Source organism: Priapulus caudatus, unplaced genomic scaffold (assembly GCF_000485595.1).
Source record: "Priapulus caudatus unplaced genomic scaffold, Priapulus_caudatus-5.0.1 Scaffold808, whole genome shotgun sequence".
Taxonomy (NCBI): domain Eukaryota; kingdom Metazoa; phylum Priapulida; class Priapulimorpha; order Priapulimorphida; family Priapulidae; genus Priapulus; species Priapulus caudatus.
Window position 1 is genome coordinate 71,284 of NW_014577869.1, and position 13,723 is coordinate 85,006.

Genomic DNA, 13,723 nt, shown 5'->3' on the forward strand with positions numbered 1-13,723 from the left:
CGGGATAGCGAGTTGAGAGCTGACAGAGATTGGAGCAAACGCAGAGAGAGAGAAGAGAGAGAGAGAGAGAGAGAGAGAAAAGAGGGAGGGTAAAGTGTGTATGATATAGGAGGGGTAACGAGAGCGAAAAAGAACAAGAAAGGGAAGAAGCGAGAAGAGAGAGAGAGAGAGAGAGAGAAGAGAGAAGAGCGCGACGAGCGCGAGAAAGACAGAAAGAGAAAGAGAAAGAGAGCGGGGGTGGGGAGAGATATGTACAGCTCGCTACCTCGCTACCTCTCCCCTTCTCTCTCAACTCTCCCCACTCTTTCTCTCTCACACACACACACGCACACACAACCAACACCACACACACTCTCTCTCTCTCTCTCTCTCTCTCGCCATTGCCGATTTTCTCTCTCTCTCATCTCTCTCTCTCTCTCTCTTCTCTGCTGTCTGCTCTCTCTCTCTTTCTCTATTCTTATGCTCTCATCCGTATCTCTATCTATTCTCTATCTCTGCTCTCTTCTCATGTCTCTCTTCTCTCTCTCTCTCTCTCTTCTTCCACTCTCACTCTTCTCTCACACACACCTCTCATCTCTCTCTCTCTCTCGTCGCTCCATTTCACTATCACTCTTTCTTCATGGTCTCTACATCTCTCTCTCTCTCTCTCCCACTCTCTCTCTCCATTTCGCTATCACCAAATCCCCTCTCTCTCTTGCTTTCTCTCCAATCCACAATCACTCTCTGGCGCGTCCCAGAAGAGGGGGAAGGTTAACGAAAATGGCATTTATCCGCTCGTTGCCTCACCAGTGGTGTATACATAGATAATGGGCTCGACTTGCTAATAACGAGAGTGATGGATCAGCAACGGGGCGATATGCGATGAGCGCTGTGTTCCGCCATATTCCATTAATCGACAACTCCTAGGCAGCAGCAACAACAACAACAACAACAACAACAACAACAACAACAACAACAACACAACACACAACAACAACAACAACAACAACAAACAACAACAACAACAACCAACAACAACACAACAACAACAACAGCGTAAGCAGCAGCAGCCAGGCAGCAGTATGTAGTAGTAGTAGTCAGAAGTAGGCAGTAGTAGTAGAGCAGCCGCCAACAACAACAACAACAACAACAACAACAACAACAACAACAACAATATCGGGGAAGGGGTTTAATATCGGAGAGGAAGAGTGAGTAATATACGGAAAGGAAGGGGTTAATATTGCAGAGAAATGAAGAGTACTATCAGAGAAGGAGGATGACAATAACATCCGAGGAGGGGTATAACAGCGCGCAGGAAGAATGGGAGTGACCTAGCTATTAGCGAGATCGAGTATAGTCAACGATGCACGCGCGCTCTATAATCCAGGGGTGTTGCTATGAGCGCCGGCTGGTCGTCTTTTTTTCCGTACGCACATGCGCAAAGGTTCCGTCTGATGTACTGGCTGGTGGATTTGCTCTGACGCGATAAACCTATCGAACAAGAGAACAAACGCCCAGTTTGTAAATATGTGTTATTCTTTCAGTATCATCAGGGCGAGTTATAGTAGTTTCAACACACATTTTAGCTCAATTAATTAGATTATAATATCACATAATTCATTCTTTGTGTTAATGGTTATTTTCATCTTAAATCATTAAGTTAGGAGAGGGTGTGGGCGTCTCGTAAGAACGTCTCGGTAACACTTACATTAGTGCTCTGCTAGTAACGTAGCTCGACGAGTAGCCTCTCGCTGTCGCAGGAGTACAAGATAGCTCCGCGACCTATAAGTACTGTACTACTAAGCTAGAGTAAAGATAGATACAATAATGTTAATCCCACAACAATCGTAACTCTATTCAACTATGTGATTTGAATTAACTGGATCATTATTTTTTACCCTCTTCATTAATTCAAGTGAAACAAATCATTATGTTGTGTGAACTTATAGCTTCAAAACTATATGCATACTTTTTCTACAGAAATTATTTCATCCAACTGATGTAATAATGCTGACAATGTACATGTAGGCCTACCAGTGTTTCAAAAATCGTATTATTTCAGCGATCACGTTATAATATCTTTCAATACATGGTTACTATATTCAGCAAATCTGTTCCAATACAAATTGGCCTTTCAGTTCTCTAATTAAAATTTGTTGGGAAGCTAGATCTGGCCATAAGTTAATGGTTATTAGAAAAGGTGATAAAAACAAACAAACATACCGACATGTCTAGAATAGGTTGTATCTATTCATGCTTGGCATCTGAAAGGTGTTTATTTCATAATATGTTCCCAAGTAATTAAAGTCATTTTACAACCTAATGCTTTCATGTACTTTCTTAGAACAGACCGGTAGAATACATTACAGCAGAATAATTAGTTTGATATGCTCATATATTAGAGTTTCAATAAACTGTCACCCGTTTTTGTTTAAATTTTTTGTTTACCGATAGCATTGGTATATTTTTGTGGGAGCTAATATAAGCAGCAAATGGATAGTGTTTGGTAACGTGGAAAAAACGCCAAACCTGATTATTCTTTTTTATAGAGTCATATCTTAATATTAGTTCTGTATGAATTGACTAATGCCCTGACTATAATATGTCTTCTTAGTTAGCCACAATCGCTCAAGATTTTCAAGAACATAACAAATGTACTCAACAATGGTTTGGCGGTCACGCCTGAACACTGGCCATTTGTAAAGTGTACATAGGGATGTTTGACTACTGGGTATTATACATTACAACAGTGTCATTCGTATGTTAACTAGTATTGTAGTAAGTGTTACGAAGTCTTACGAGAGCCCAAACCCTCTCATAATGTAAGATTAAGATGAAGAATAACACAGTTACACAAAGAATTGTAATTATATGATATTATATTCTATATTAATGAGTAAAGATGTGTGTTTTAACTTACTTAAATTTATAATTCGACCTGATGATGAACTAAAACAAATTATTTACAATGGGTTTGTTCTCTTTGTTTGGAACGAGTTTATCCGCGTCAGAAGCAAATCAAAGCAGCGCATCAAGAGGAACACCTTTGGCATTTGCGGTACGGAAAAATAACGCCCGCGTGTGGGCAGGCGAGGGTCACGTGATTCAGTTGACGAATAATATTCAAAAACATTACTATCCGGTACGCTAACTCCACACTCTCAACGTAACATAACACTAAACTAATATATCTCGGAGCGCTATATAGCTATAGATCTCAAAAATCCACAAAATTAATCTCTATGGTGTGGGGACAGTATCATGATGCCAAAACCCTAACCCTAACCCTAACCGCTAACCAATCCCTAACGCCTATTCCGTAACACTGTAGTGCGGCCAACGTTGCGCGGTCAACTCCCTCCCGCCTGGGAGGGCGAGTTTTTAAACCGGCGTAGGATGGCGGACGCAGATTGGATGAGTCATGTGACGTCTCTGATTGGTAGGTGCGTCGAGGTCCTATCCAGAAACACCGCAGCCTACGCCCTATCCCTCTAACCTAACCACTAACCATATTGAAATTTAATTAACACTAATAATTGTAATTAAGCACTAATAAATTTATAAATTTAAAAAAAAATCTTTTAAATTAAATTGTTGTAAATAAAAATATTAAATATTGTAAAATAGATCGAATAAATAAAAGATGAAAAATAAAAAAATAATAAAATAAACAGATGGAAATTCCGAACTAAGCACTAGAAAGTAACGCCTAGACGCTTACACCAGCTAGCTATTCAGGCCGTATTGAAATTATATATACTAGCTGCGAGGTACCCGCTGCGCTGCGGTAAAAATCGATGCCTACTAATTGCTATCTACTAAATATTGGACACATAGAAAACATGGGTAAATGATACATTAACATTGACAACACATATCAATATTTACAAATTCAGTCTAACTAATAATAAGGCATGGGGGAAAACGTTACGTATGCCATTTATATGAACAGCAGAACCCAACTTAGAAGGCCGCTGGAACATAATAGTAATATTAATGGTGCAAATAGACAAGTTATTATAACAATGTGACGAATGGTTGACAGTTTTCACTTTAGGAAACCTCTTGAATAAACAATGGTTGCTCGTAGTTATTCGTATGTGGAACATAAAGCTGGTTCACCGAGAGGAATTTTAGTTCGTATTTAAGCGTTCACAAGACGGCGCTAAAATATACGCGGTTGCTTAGCCGCGATTGCTCGCGCTTGACTTTAAGGCGCGGAATGCATATTCGACGTCCAACTAAGCCGCCGTATATTCGACACGCTGGCCGAGTAGTTGGTTTGGTAGTGAACGCATTGAAATTGCGAAACTGTAGCGCTTAACCTAGACTGTGCCCGTCTCCGCCTGCACGACGTGTAGAGTGATAGCGTGTGGAATTTTCGTCGACACGACGTAGCAGTCTATAACTTATATCATCGCTAGCTAGGCCTCGAATCTCGTGTATCTCTCGTGTGAACGCTTTTTAGACCGAACTTTAGCACAACAAGTACGGTACCAGCTAGGCCGTGTTGAGTTGAACGCAAGCTTATGTAGAGATTTGCTGGGTCTCGACTGTTGAGCTCACCACGTACAGCTATCCATTGTCACTAGTAAGGATGAATAACGAATGGTATTATTAGTATAATAGAATCCGGTTTGGCCGCCTATAGGGAAGATACATACATACATACATACATACATACATACATACATACATACATACATACATACATGCATACATACATACATACATACATACATACATACATACATACATACATACATACATACATACATACATACGAACTCAAATATATATTAGATGGATCTGCCATGCATACATGCATGCATGCATCGGTGCGGTGGTTTCTGGGATAGCCTGCTGTGAGGAGTAAACCCAACGCACAAATCAGAGACGCGTGATACATCAATCTGGCGTCGCCATCCTACGGTTTAAAAACTCGCCCCCCCCCCCGCGAGATAGCATTACCCCTAATCCAGAGCGATGTACGTCATCTTTATACATGGCTGCGGTAAAATGTCGTGGTTCACAGAATTCCGGCTTTAGTTACCATTAAGTTGAATTCATGCATTATTCACGTCACGTATCAATTATTATAGTTCAGTAGTCGAAGATCGATACGGCGTCGCTGTGATTATAAGCTACACGTGCGTAGCGATGCAAATATGTGCAAACAAAGTAGGGTAACAACGCATGTCGGATAAATTCATCCTAATTATTATAATTAGTCGATATCCATCCTGAAAACATCGTGTCGAGTGTTGCATCACTGTGCATACTATTTGAATGTATTGCAGTAAGAACGAGGCAGAAAGCAAAGAATGCACCTGGTCTTTTTGTCGGCGCACACACGATCCCCCCGGTTAACAGGTCTTCCCTGATAGCATGTCTCCCCTAATAACACTCTCCTCTAGGGACAGATCCCCCAATAACGGATGTCCCCTGGGGAAGGATCTCCCCCTGTTGACAGATCCCTCCCGCTGACAACTACTCATATAAGGTTATATGCAGCTGGGGTGATCAAATGTTCCGGATTGCAACAACACCTCCGCTATGCACATAACGCAGGTTAAATGCCACCGTATCGGCAGCATTCGAATTATTTCTCCACTGGCAGGCATGAAACGAGCAGACAAACACGAGAGCGATCCGGGAGAATGTTCGATCTGCCACGAGTGATCAGACAATCTCGCATCTCGCACATTGAATAGATAGGAGCAGAGCATCGATATAAGAAATCCACTGTGAATTGTAAACAGAAGGATCAAGAAGATCAGAAAAGGAAGCTAGCATATGGCAAGGAAGGCTCAACTTAATAAAACCACTGTAAATTATGGAGAGAATGGTCAACGGATGGTGGCAATAGTGCAGCAGATAACCACAACAATTGTGCATTTTATGAGAAAAGCATGAAATTTCTAGCATAGTTAGTATATACCATTATGTTAATTTTAAGATGTGGAGGGAAGTCAGATTTGACCTCTGAAGACCGTGAGAGGTCAAATCCAAGATGGCCGCCAGTCCACCGGGTCTTAATGTTCAAACGCGCTTAATTTTGGAACCAAACAGCGTAGAAAAACATTTAAGGTGTCGATTCCAACTAAATTGGGGATGACCATTCATTTGGTGATACCTTTAAAATCGATAGAACTCAAGGACATGCATTTAGGCCAAGGTTAAAGTCGAATTACGTTCAAAAAGTCGAATATCCTATTTTCAAATATCCTATCAATTGGTAATGTTCAAAACAGAACAGAACACACACAGCACAGTCACACACAAGCAGCACACAGCACAGCACAGCACAGAGCAGCTTTGGCACACTTGCAGCGTCCAGTGCACGCTTTCTCGCAGCGACAGTGGATCAATTCATGGCACGATTTTGCTGCTTTAGGGAGAGTGGTCCAAAGAGGCTGCCACCCAGTTGTTTCCTTTGTCCAGCCCCAGTCAGATGGTTCTGGAATCTCTGGATCCATGACCAATGCCTGGTTCCAACAGTTGGCCTGGTAGCAAAGGCGCTTGATGTGCTGCTTCAGTGCTGCCTGGGTTGGAGGAATGTTCTCTAGAGTTCTAGACTTATGTGTGAAGAGCTGTTTTCTGGCATCATTCACTTCCTTGCTCTCACTGGTTCTGTCATACAGCAGCACCACAAATCGCTCTAGCAATAACATTGATCTTTCACTGACCTCACTCGGCATGCATAGGAGCTCACTGAAAGCATCATTCACCTCTGGAAAAGACTTCCAAGTTTCCCAGGCAGTCTTCTTTCCTCTGCCAGCGAATGCAGATACAGTGTCACATCCGGTGAAAGCGTGAAAGACTGGGAGAGTGAGACACTGTGTTGAATTCATTGTGGCAAGCATTTTGTGAACAGCCATGTACCGAACGCTTGAGCCAACACCAAAGGCAACCCACAGCTCATCAGGAGCTATCTTGCTGAATGAAGCCACAGCCAGTACCACCACATCAGTATCAACGGTACGTATGGTCACCTTCTTACACCCCTTTTGCACAGCATCTGCCACATGCAGAAGTAGACGAGTGTCAGCCTCCTCTTGTGAACATGGGGCAAGGCGGCCCAAGGATGACTCGGCAGGAGAGCACAGGATCCCACTTCCAACTGTTGCATACAGTTCCTTGCCTTCTGCTAAAGGAAGGTGAACAGCTTCGTGTGACAGGAAAGCAAACAATTCGGTTTTGTTTTCATTGACTCGAAGGAAGTCCTTCCAGTTCTTTGGCATCACAGTAGAAGGAGACACCCTTCTCCTGATGCCCTTTCCCCTATTCTGTCTGAGTGAGGCTTTCAGGCTGTCAGGTAGGTATACATCCCAGACAAGGTCGATGCGGCTGCATTTCTCGAGTTGAGCAGAGATGTATGGTGCAAACACTATTTCACCATACTCTTGAAATGTTTTTGAAGTTCCAGGATTTAGCATTTGAACCACAGCTGCACCATCGAAAATTGTTGCATCAGCCACAGGCACACTATTGTTGTCGAGCAGATCTGATTCCAGGCAGCGAAGTAGGTCTGCTTTAACCCCAAACCGCATTTTTCCTCCAGTTGACAGAGCTGGCGGGGCTGCCTGGTTTTCATGGGAGAAGAAATTGTTGATGTCTCCATCTCGAGTTTGACAGGAGATGTACAGCCTCGAAAAGAGACCACAGTCACTCTTCAGTGCTGCGAGCTGTGCCTTCTGTTTTGACTTAATCTTGACCGGTGGCCTACTGAACAGTGGCAACTTGTTCTTTGGAAGTCTCTGTGTGACAGGTGTGGTACACTGTTCTAACCTTTCTGTCACAAACTTAGTGTACTGCTCCTCACCAAGGGTCTCAATCCTTCTCACAGTTTCAGCCACTTGGGTGTCCATGATGTCCCTTGTGTCAATGACTAGTAGGTCTTGGCTGTGTTCTAGAAATGGATTCCCCATCTCTTTCAGCACTGTCACAAGTGCCTTAACTTGCTTCAGGAATCCTGCTTGCACTCCACGTTGCTGGTCATGGTGAGGGTGTCCAGTGTCAACAGCCTCACCCTGTTGCTTTATGGCCTGTTCCTCAAACTCTGTAGTAATCCTGGCAATTTCTGGCCCTGCTACCATCCAGCGTCGGAGTGCTCCTGGATTGCCTGTCAGTCCTATAGCGCCACCAGAACCTTTCACCATTGCATTGTTTTGCTCGTGGGACTGGTCAAGTGCCATAGCAGAGAACTTGTTGCTGGTTTTGTGCACCACAAAGTTTCCAGACTTGAATTCCGCTAGGACATCTGGGTGTTTTTCAGCAAGAGTCGTCATGTCACGGATGTGTACGGGAAGCCACCTGGAGTAGCGCGTGTGATCTAGGGCAAACATCCAGGGCATGATCTGCGTCAGGGATTCCACGTACAGATAGAAGTTACCTTCACGAAGTAACCTGATGTACCGCAGCATGAGAAGCACCAATGACAGGGCCTTAAGCCAGTAGTCAAAGTGGACACTGGCTGTAGGCACCACTCCTCAAAAGATGGACTATCTGCGTACATAGCATTAGTATCATCGGATGTGCAGTCTTCACTGTAAGCTTGTTGGAGGAGTGTATAAATGCTTGCAGCTGTGACCTGGTGTACATGGCGTGTCTTGGTGACATGCCTGGCATGTATGAAGGAATTTGCTGTTCCGGAACTTGCAATGTCAGCCTGTACCAGGGCGTTCGTCCAACCACTGTCTTCCAGCCAGTCTCACAGCAACTTCAACGTTGCCATCTCGATGTGTATACCACCAAACATGATCACAAAGTGATTCTCTCCGTGAGTGGCTGGCCAGGTCTACTGGACTTCCTTAGCAAGAGCATACAGTGGTTGGTCAGCAGCAAGGACAGGAATCTGGCCAGGGTTCAAGTGCTGCATGGCAACTTAAAAATGATCATCAAATATATGGGAATCTTAAGATTATTTTGAAATTACATTCTGGGTGTTTATTTGCAAATTTCAACTGATTTCTTATTTTTTGGTCAATTTTGACCATGACCTTGGCCTAAATGCATGTCCTTGAAGTCTAGCGATCTCAAAGGTATCACCAAATAAATGGTCATCCCCAATTTAGTTGGAATCGACACCTTAAATGTTTTTCTACGCTGTTTGGTTCCAAAATTAAGCGCGTTTGAACATTAAGACCCGGTGGACTGGCGGCCATCTTGGATTTGACCTCTCACGGTCCTCAGAGGTCAAATCTGACTTCCCTCCACATCTGAAAATAAACATAATGGTATATACTAACTATGCTAGAAATTTCATGCTTTTCTCATAAAATGCACAATTGTTATAATATGAGAGCTTATCAACTGTACTACAAGGAAAGGACGACGGTGGAAGCATGGAGAAGAAAATTGAGAAAAAAAGATCTTGGACTAGTCTCCTTAGAACAGCGGGGAATGTAGTATAGAGCGCTGCTTTACCTTTGATATGAGCTCATCGTGATTGGCGAGGTGTGCTCTGCAGTGTACACAACTGTAGGTCCGGTGGCAATTCGGTAGATATGCCTGCAAGCAAAAGACACCTATTAGCGAGAAGTACTCTCTATGAGAGATAAACCCTAACAGTTTAGTGATAGAAGGTGCGTGTGTGCGCGCACGTGCGTTCGTGTATGAGTGCGTGCGTGCGTGTATGCGTGCGTGCGCGTATGCTTGCCTGCGTGTGTGCGTGTATGCGCGCGTACGTGTCTGTGTGTGTCCACCCACCCACTATTCCATCCATCAATCCACGCAACCATTCATGCGAACATACACGTATTCAGCCACGCATTCATCCAGATCGTTCATTTTCCACTCAATTTTTTCCCTTATATCTGATCATCATTTTTCTCACATTCGCACAATTACAGTCAGTTATGCTGCATTGTGAAGCTTTGTGGGTTTTCAGGGCAGCAGCAGCAGCCAGCTGTGCTGTATGTACTGTAGGCAAGGGGGTATATCACCACAACCAAAATCAATACGTAGGCTGGCTGAAATTACTACAATAGTTTTAGATCACACACAAAAGGCACCAATAATCCTTAAGAGTCATCATCGCTCTACGATATAAGACCTCCACGCGAATGTATGTATGTGCGTGTGCGAGAGATAGCGCCCACACACACACACACGCACGCACGCAGGCGCACGCACACGCACACACACACGTAGCTCCCACATGATTAAACGGTTACACGACAAACCATGATTACCTTAGCGGGAATTTCGCACCTAGTCAACATTGGCAAACTCGAACCTCAAACCCGAAATTTCGTTCAAAACTCGCGGAAAACTCATTTACGACATCAAAGTGACAAACACAAGGCTGAAGCCAAGAGTACAGAGAGAGAGAGAGAGCGAGAAAGAGAGAGAGAGAAAGAGAGAGAGAGAGAGAGAGAGAGAGAGAGAGAGAGAGAGAGAGAGAGAGAGAGAGAGAGAGAGAGAGAGAGAGATAGAGAGTAGTAAGGTCTTATCTACACTCTATCAGACCGCTCAACGCACGAATGACAGAAGATCCAATAAACTATAAAAGCGAATGACTTTACGGCGCGAGCATGAGACACGCAACATCATAAATCACGTTAATTTTCATTATTGTCCGACAGGGCCCGTTTTTCGGGTGATTTACGAAAGCATTATTTTATCCGCCATTTTACTTGCCGAATCGCCAACCGTTGAACATGCGATGAGTCAAATCGGCCCGGTTTTTGTTTTAAGGCCTGTGGGAAAAGGCTTCGGTGGCGATGTAGCGCAAATTTTCTACAAAGTTTATTATCTTGCAGGTTCGGTGTTTTTACCCGCTAAGAAGTGTGCTCGCCGTTCGTTTTTCCACGTTCAGAACTGGCCAAATTTCTATTTATACATATTTCGAGCATCAATTTTCTGGATGCATGACTTTTGTTATTGCCATTTCTGTGGCAATAACTAATTAGTTGTGCTAATGATCATTATACATTACTCACTGTGACTGTATTATTATTGGGATAATTACGGGTTCCCCACTCACCCAAGGATGATAATTCAAACAGGGGGGAGGGGGGGGAGGGGGGGGAAACCAAGGGGGTCCGGGGGGTTTTTTTTACGTAACACCTAATTAATCGTAAATTAATCACAACATAGACGGTGATTTGGGGTTTTTGTATATATAAGATAGCGAGTCGTTGTAAGTTAGTGTTGGGTTGGGAGCGGTTGACTGTTTGTACTTGTGTATATCGTTCCTGCAGTGGAATGCGTGGCACGGTAAAAAACACATTGCGGTTTTCCTGTGTCGAATGGGAATTTCTTGACGTGGTTCCATCGCTGGCAACTTTATTGTGGTGGAATTTAATGCGGGGAGAGGTGTTTAAAACGGGGCGCAACGAATTGAAACAGGGGGGCGCGCCCCGTTTGGCGGCAACGTAGGGAGAACCTGATAATATAAAACACTAAAGGGGGAGAAAGGAACCGAATTTAAGCGTAGTTTTACGGCAGTCTATATGGGGTTATCTTAGGCGTTTTAAGGTTAGGGTTAGGGTCAGAATTTGGTTTAATGTTAAGTAAGAATTAAGTTAACATTAGAATTACGCATACTTATAAGGTTTTGTTTGATTATTTGTTATGCTGGTTTTCTTGCTTTGGCCTCATACTAGTTTTCAGAACTCAAAAAGTTTTTAGTATAAAATGCGCGGGCGATAGGGTCTGGAAGGTTTTACCATCTTGAGTTCATGCGATGCTGGGGTACAGCTGAGCTGGCTGCCAGGTGGCGTTGCTAAGGCCGTAGCTGTGGGTGGGCGGGCTCCGGATACGTCAAGGCAAACTGCTGTCCTACTCTTGGAAGCTGGGAGGCTGCAGACTTGAAGCTGGACGGCCTTGGTCCAGCGACAGTATAGCTTATCTACAAGAAGAATACTAGTTTGAGACCATCAGCATTTGTCGAATCTAATCGATGCATTTTTAGATTGACGCCAGCGGTGTTCTTGCACTACTGCTAATCTGCAAATTAATATAACAAAATTTTCTTTTTAAAACCGTTACAAGAATGAAGATTACGCACGGACTCCACCACTGCACAGTTAACTAAAGTACAAACTGATGAGATGGCCATCGCAGAACGCGGGGGGGGGGTCGAAACAGATGCATATGCACGTGCGCGTGTCTTTCAGAAGTGGACTCACTGCCCGCTCAGTGTATCGAGTGAAACGAGACGCTCGCGGGAATTTTTCACACGAGTCGATGCTATTGACCCGACAAAGACCCGAAGAACGAATGGGCAATTATTACCTCGCCAGGAATTTACGAACTATTTTGCGATACGAAAAAATTGTCGAGGCGGGTACGAACGGTGAAAGACGAGGGCGGTTCGGTCAAACACGTAATCCGACTCGGTTAATCATATATACAATGCCGTGTTTTTTCGCGTTTATACACGATTTATACTTTTTTTTCACGGTTATGTAGTAAAGGACGAAGAAACTGCGGTGACATAACTATCAGGGCGCGACGCGTGCGGTGCGTTGCACATTGTGTGCTACGCGGATGAGCAGCGTGATGCGCGTGTGGGTGGTGAATGCTGGCCGGTGTGGCGCGCCGTTGTGTGTGTGTCGCGCGCGTATTGCGTGCGTGATGGTTATTGGAAATTAATAACTATAAAAAGATGTATGCTGTTTGAGTGTGTATAGCTTGCTTTCGCTCAACATATCTGAATGAAATTTGTTGAACGCTAGGTGCTGTGTATTGAATCAATTGGCAGACGGTCTGAGAAACAGCTGCCATGAGTTTGCCTCGCAGAAGCATGAGCATAACGTCTGTGTCCTGTGCGTGTGGTGAGTGCGTGCGTGGGTGCGTAAAGTGCGTGCGAGTGTTGGTTGGTGTGGGGCGCACGTCGCCCACTTGCAGACAACATTTCATGTCAGCACGTAGGCTAATTGTATTAGAGAACGGCTAGTGCTGCTTTCTGAGGCCAATGCCAACTAACTTACAGGCAGCACATTAAGCATGCAGTACGAATAGGCAGGTGCACAATACTAGCGCGGATAGCAGGGCTACACCGATACAGGGGACGAAACAGCAACAGTGTAGCGAATATATTCCACGCGGTACTAATTTAATCTGAAGGGATGCTCCACAGACGGCTTTATATGTCGACTGGGAATCGAACGCAAATCATACGTGACTAAGTGAACTTTTCTGAATAGGTATTACGCGGATTGAAATTCTGCCAGTATTCCATGAGAGGCATGAGAAATAGAGGAAAGCATGTGACTGAATCACTGATGATGTGATTTTGCTACCACCCACGAGACTGTTGCTAGACGCACAAATCTATTTCTAAGCGCCGAATATCTATAGAGCTTTGCGATTTTTTCAGTATAAATCTACCTGCTAAAAGGTAAATCCGAATGCTTGCTTAGTTAAAATTCTGTTTTGATGTTTGGTCGCACGTGAGGCAAAAACTCACAAACGTTAACGAAGAGGCTTATTTCGACAAAAACCGTTTCCCTCATTTGCGCTATTGATCGAGTGAAGAATGGGATTAAAGTTTTAGAAATTATTAATCAATCCTCGCCCGATGTGCACAGCCACATATGGGGAATTGGATGCGATATACTCAGGAGATATAATCAATTTTGTTGTCGGCGAATCCAATGTTGTAACTCATTGATAAATGTAATCACTGGGAAAAGTGAAAGGAATCTTAGGAGCTTCATTTACTTTGACCGGTTCTCAAACACTAAATTCTCAGTAACGTGCAGTTGTAATGTATTGCCATGGTATTGATCGT

General features: G+C 43.7%; 1 protein-coding gene and 1 long non-coding RNA gene across 2 annotated transcripts in view; both read right to left on the reverse strand.

Moving 5' to 3' along the window:
- The window catches only part of LOC106813678, a 20,822-nt gene extending 14,586 nt beyond the window's left edge, over positions 1-6,236 (reverse strand). The window contains exons 1-2 of the long non-coding RNA XR_001394494.1: positions 5,834-6,236; positions 3,450-3,455 (exon numbers count right to left, since the gene is read on the reverse strand). This is a non-coding gene — a long non-coding RNA (uncharacterized LOC106813678). The remainder of the gene's footprint in view (positions 1-3,449; positions 3,456-5,833) is intronic.
- The window catches only part of LOC106813677 (protein yippee-like 2), a 40,720-nt gene that overhangs the window by 17,825 nt on the left and 9,172 nt on the right, over positions 1-13,723 (reverse strand). The window contains exon 2 of the mRNA XM_014817881.1: positions 9,409-9,492. Coding sequence (XP_014673367.1) covers positions 9,409-9,492 — 84 coding nt within the window. The remainder of the gene's footprint in view (positions 1-9,408; positions 9,493-13,723) is intronic.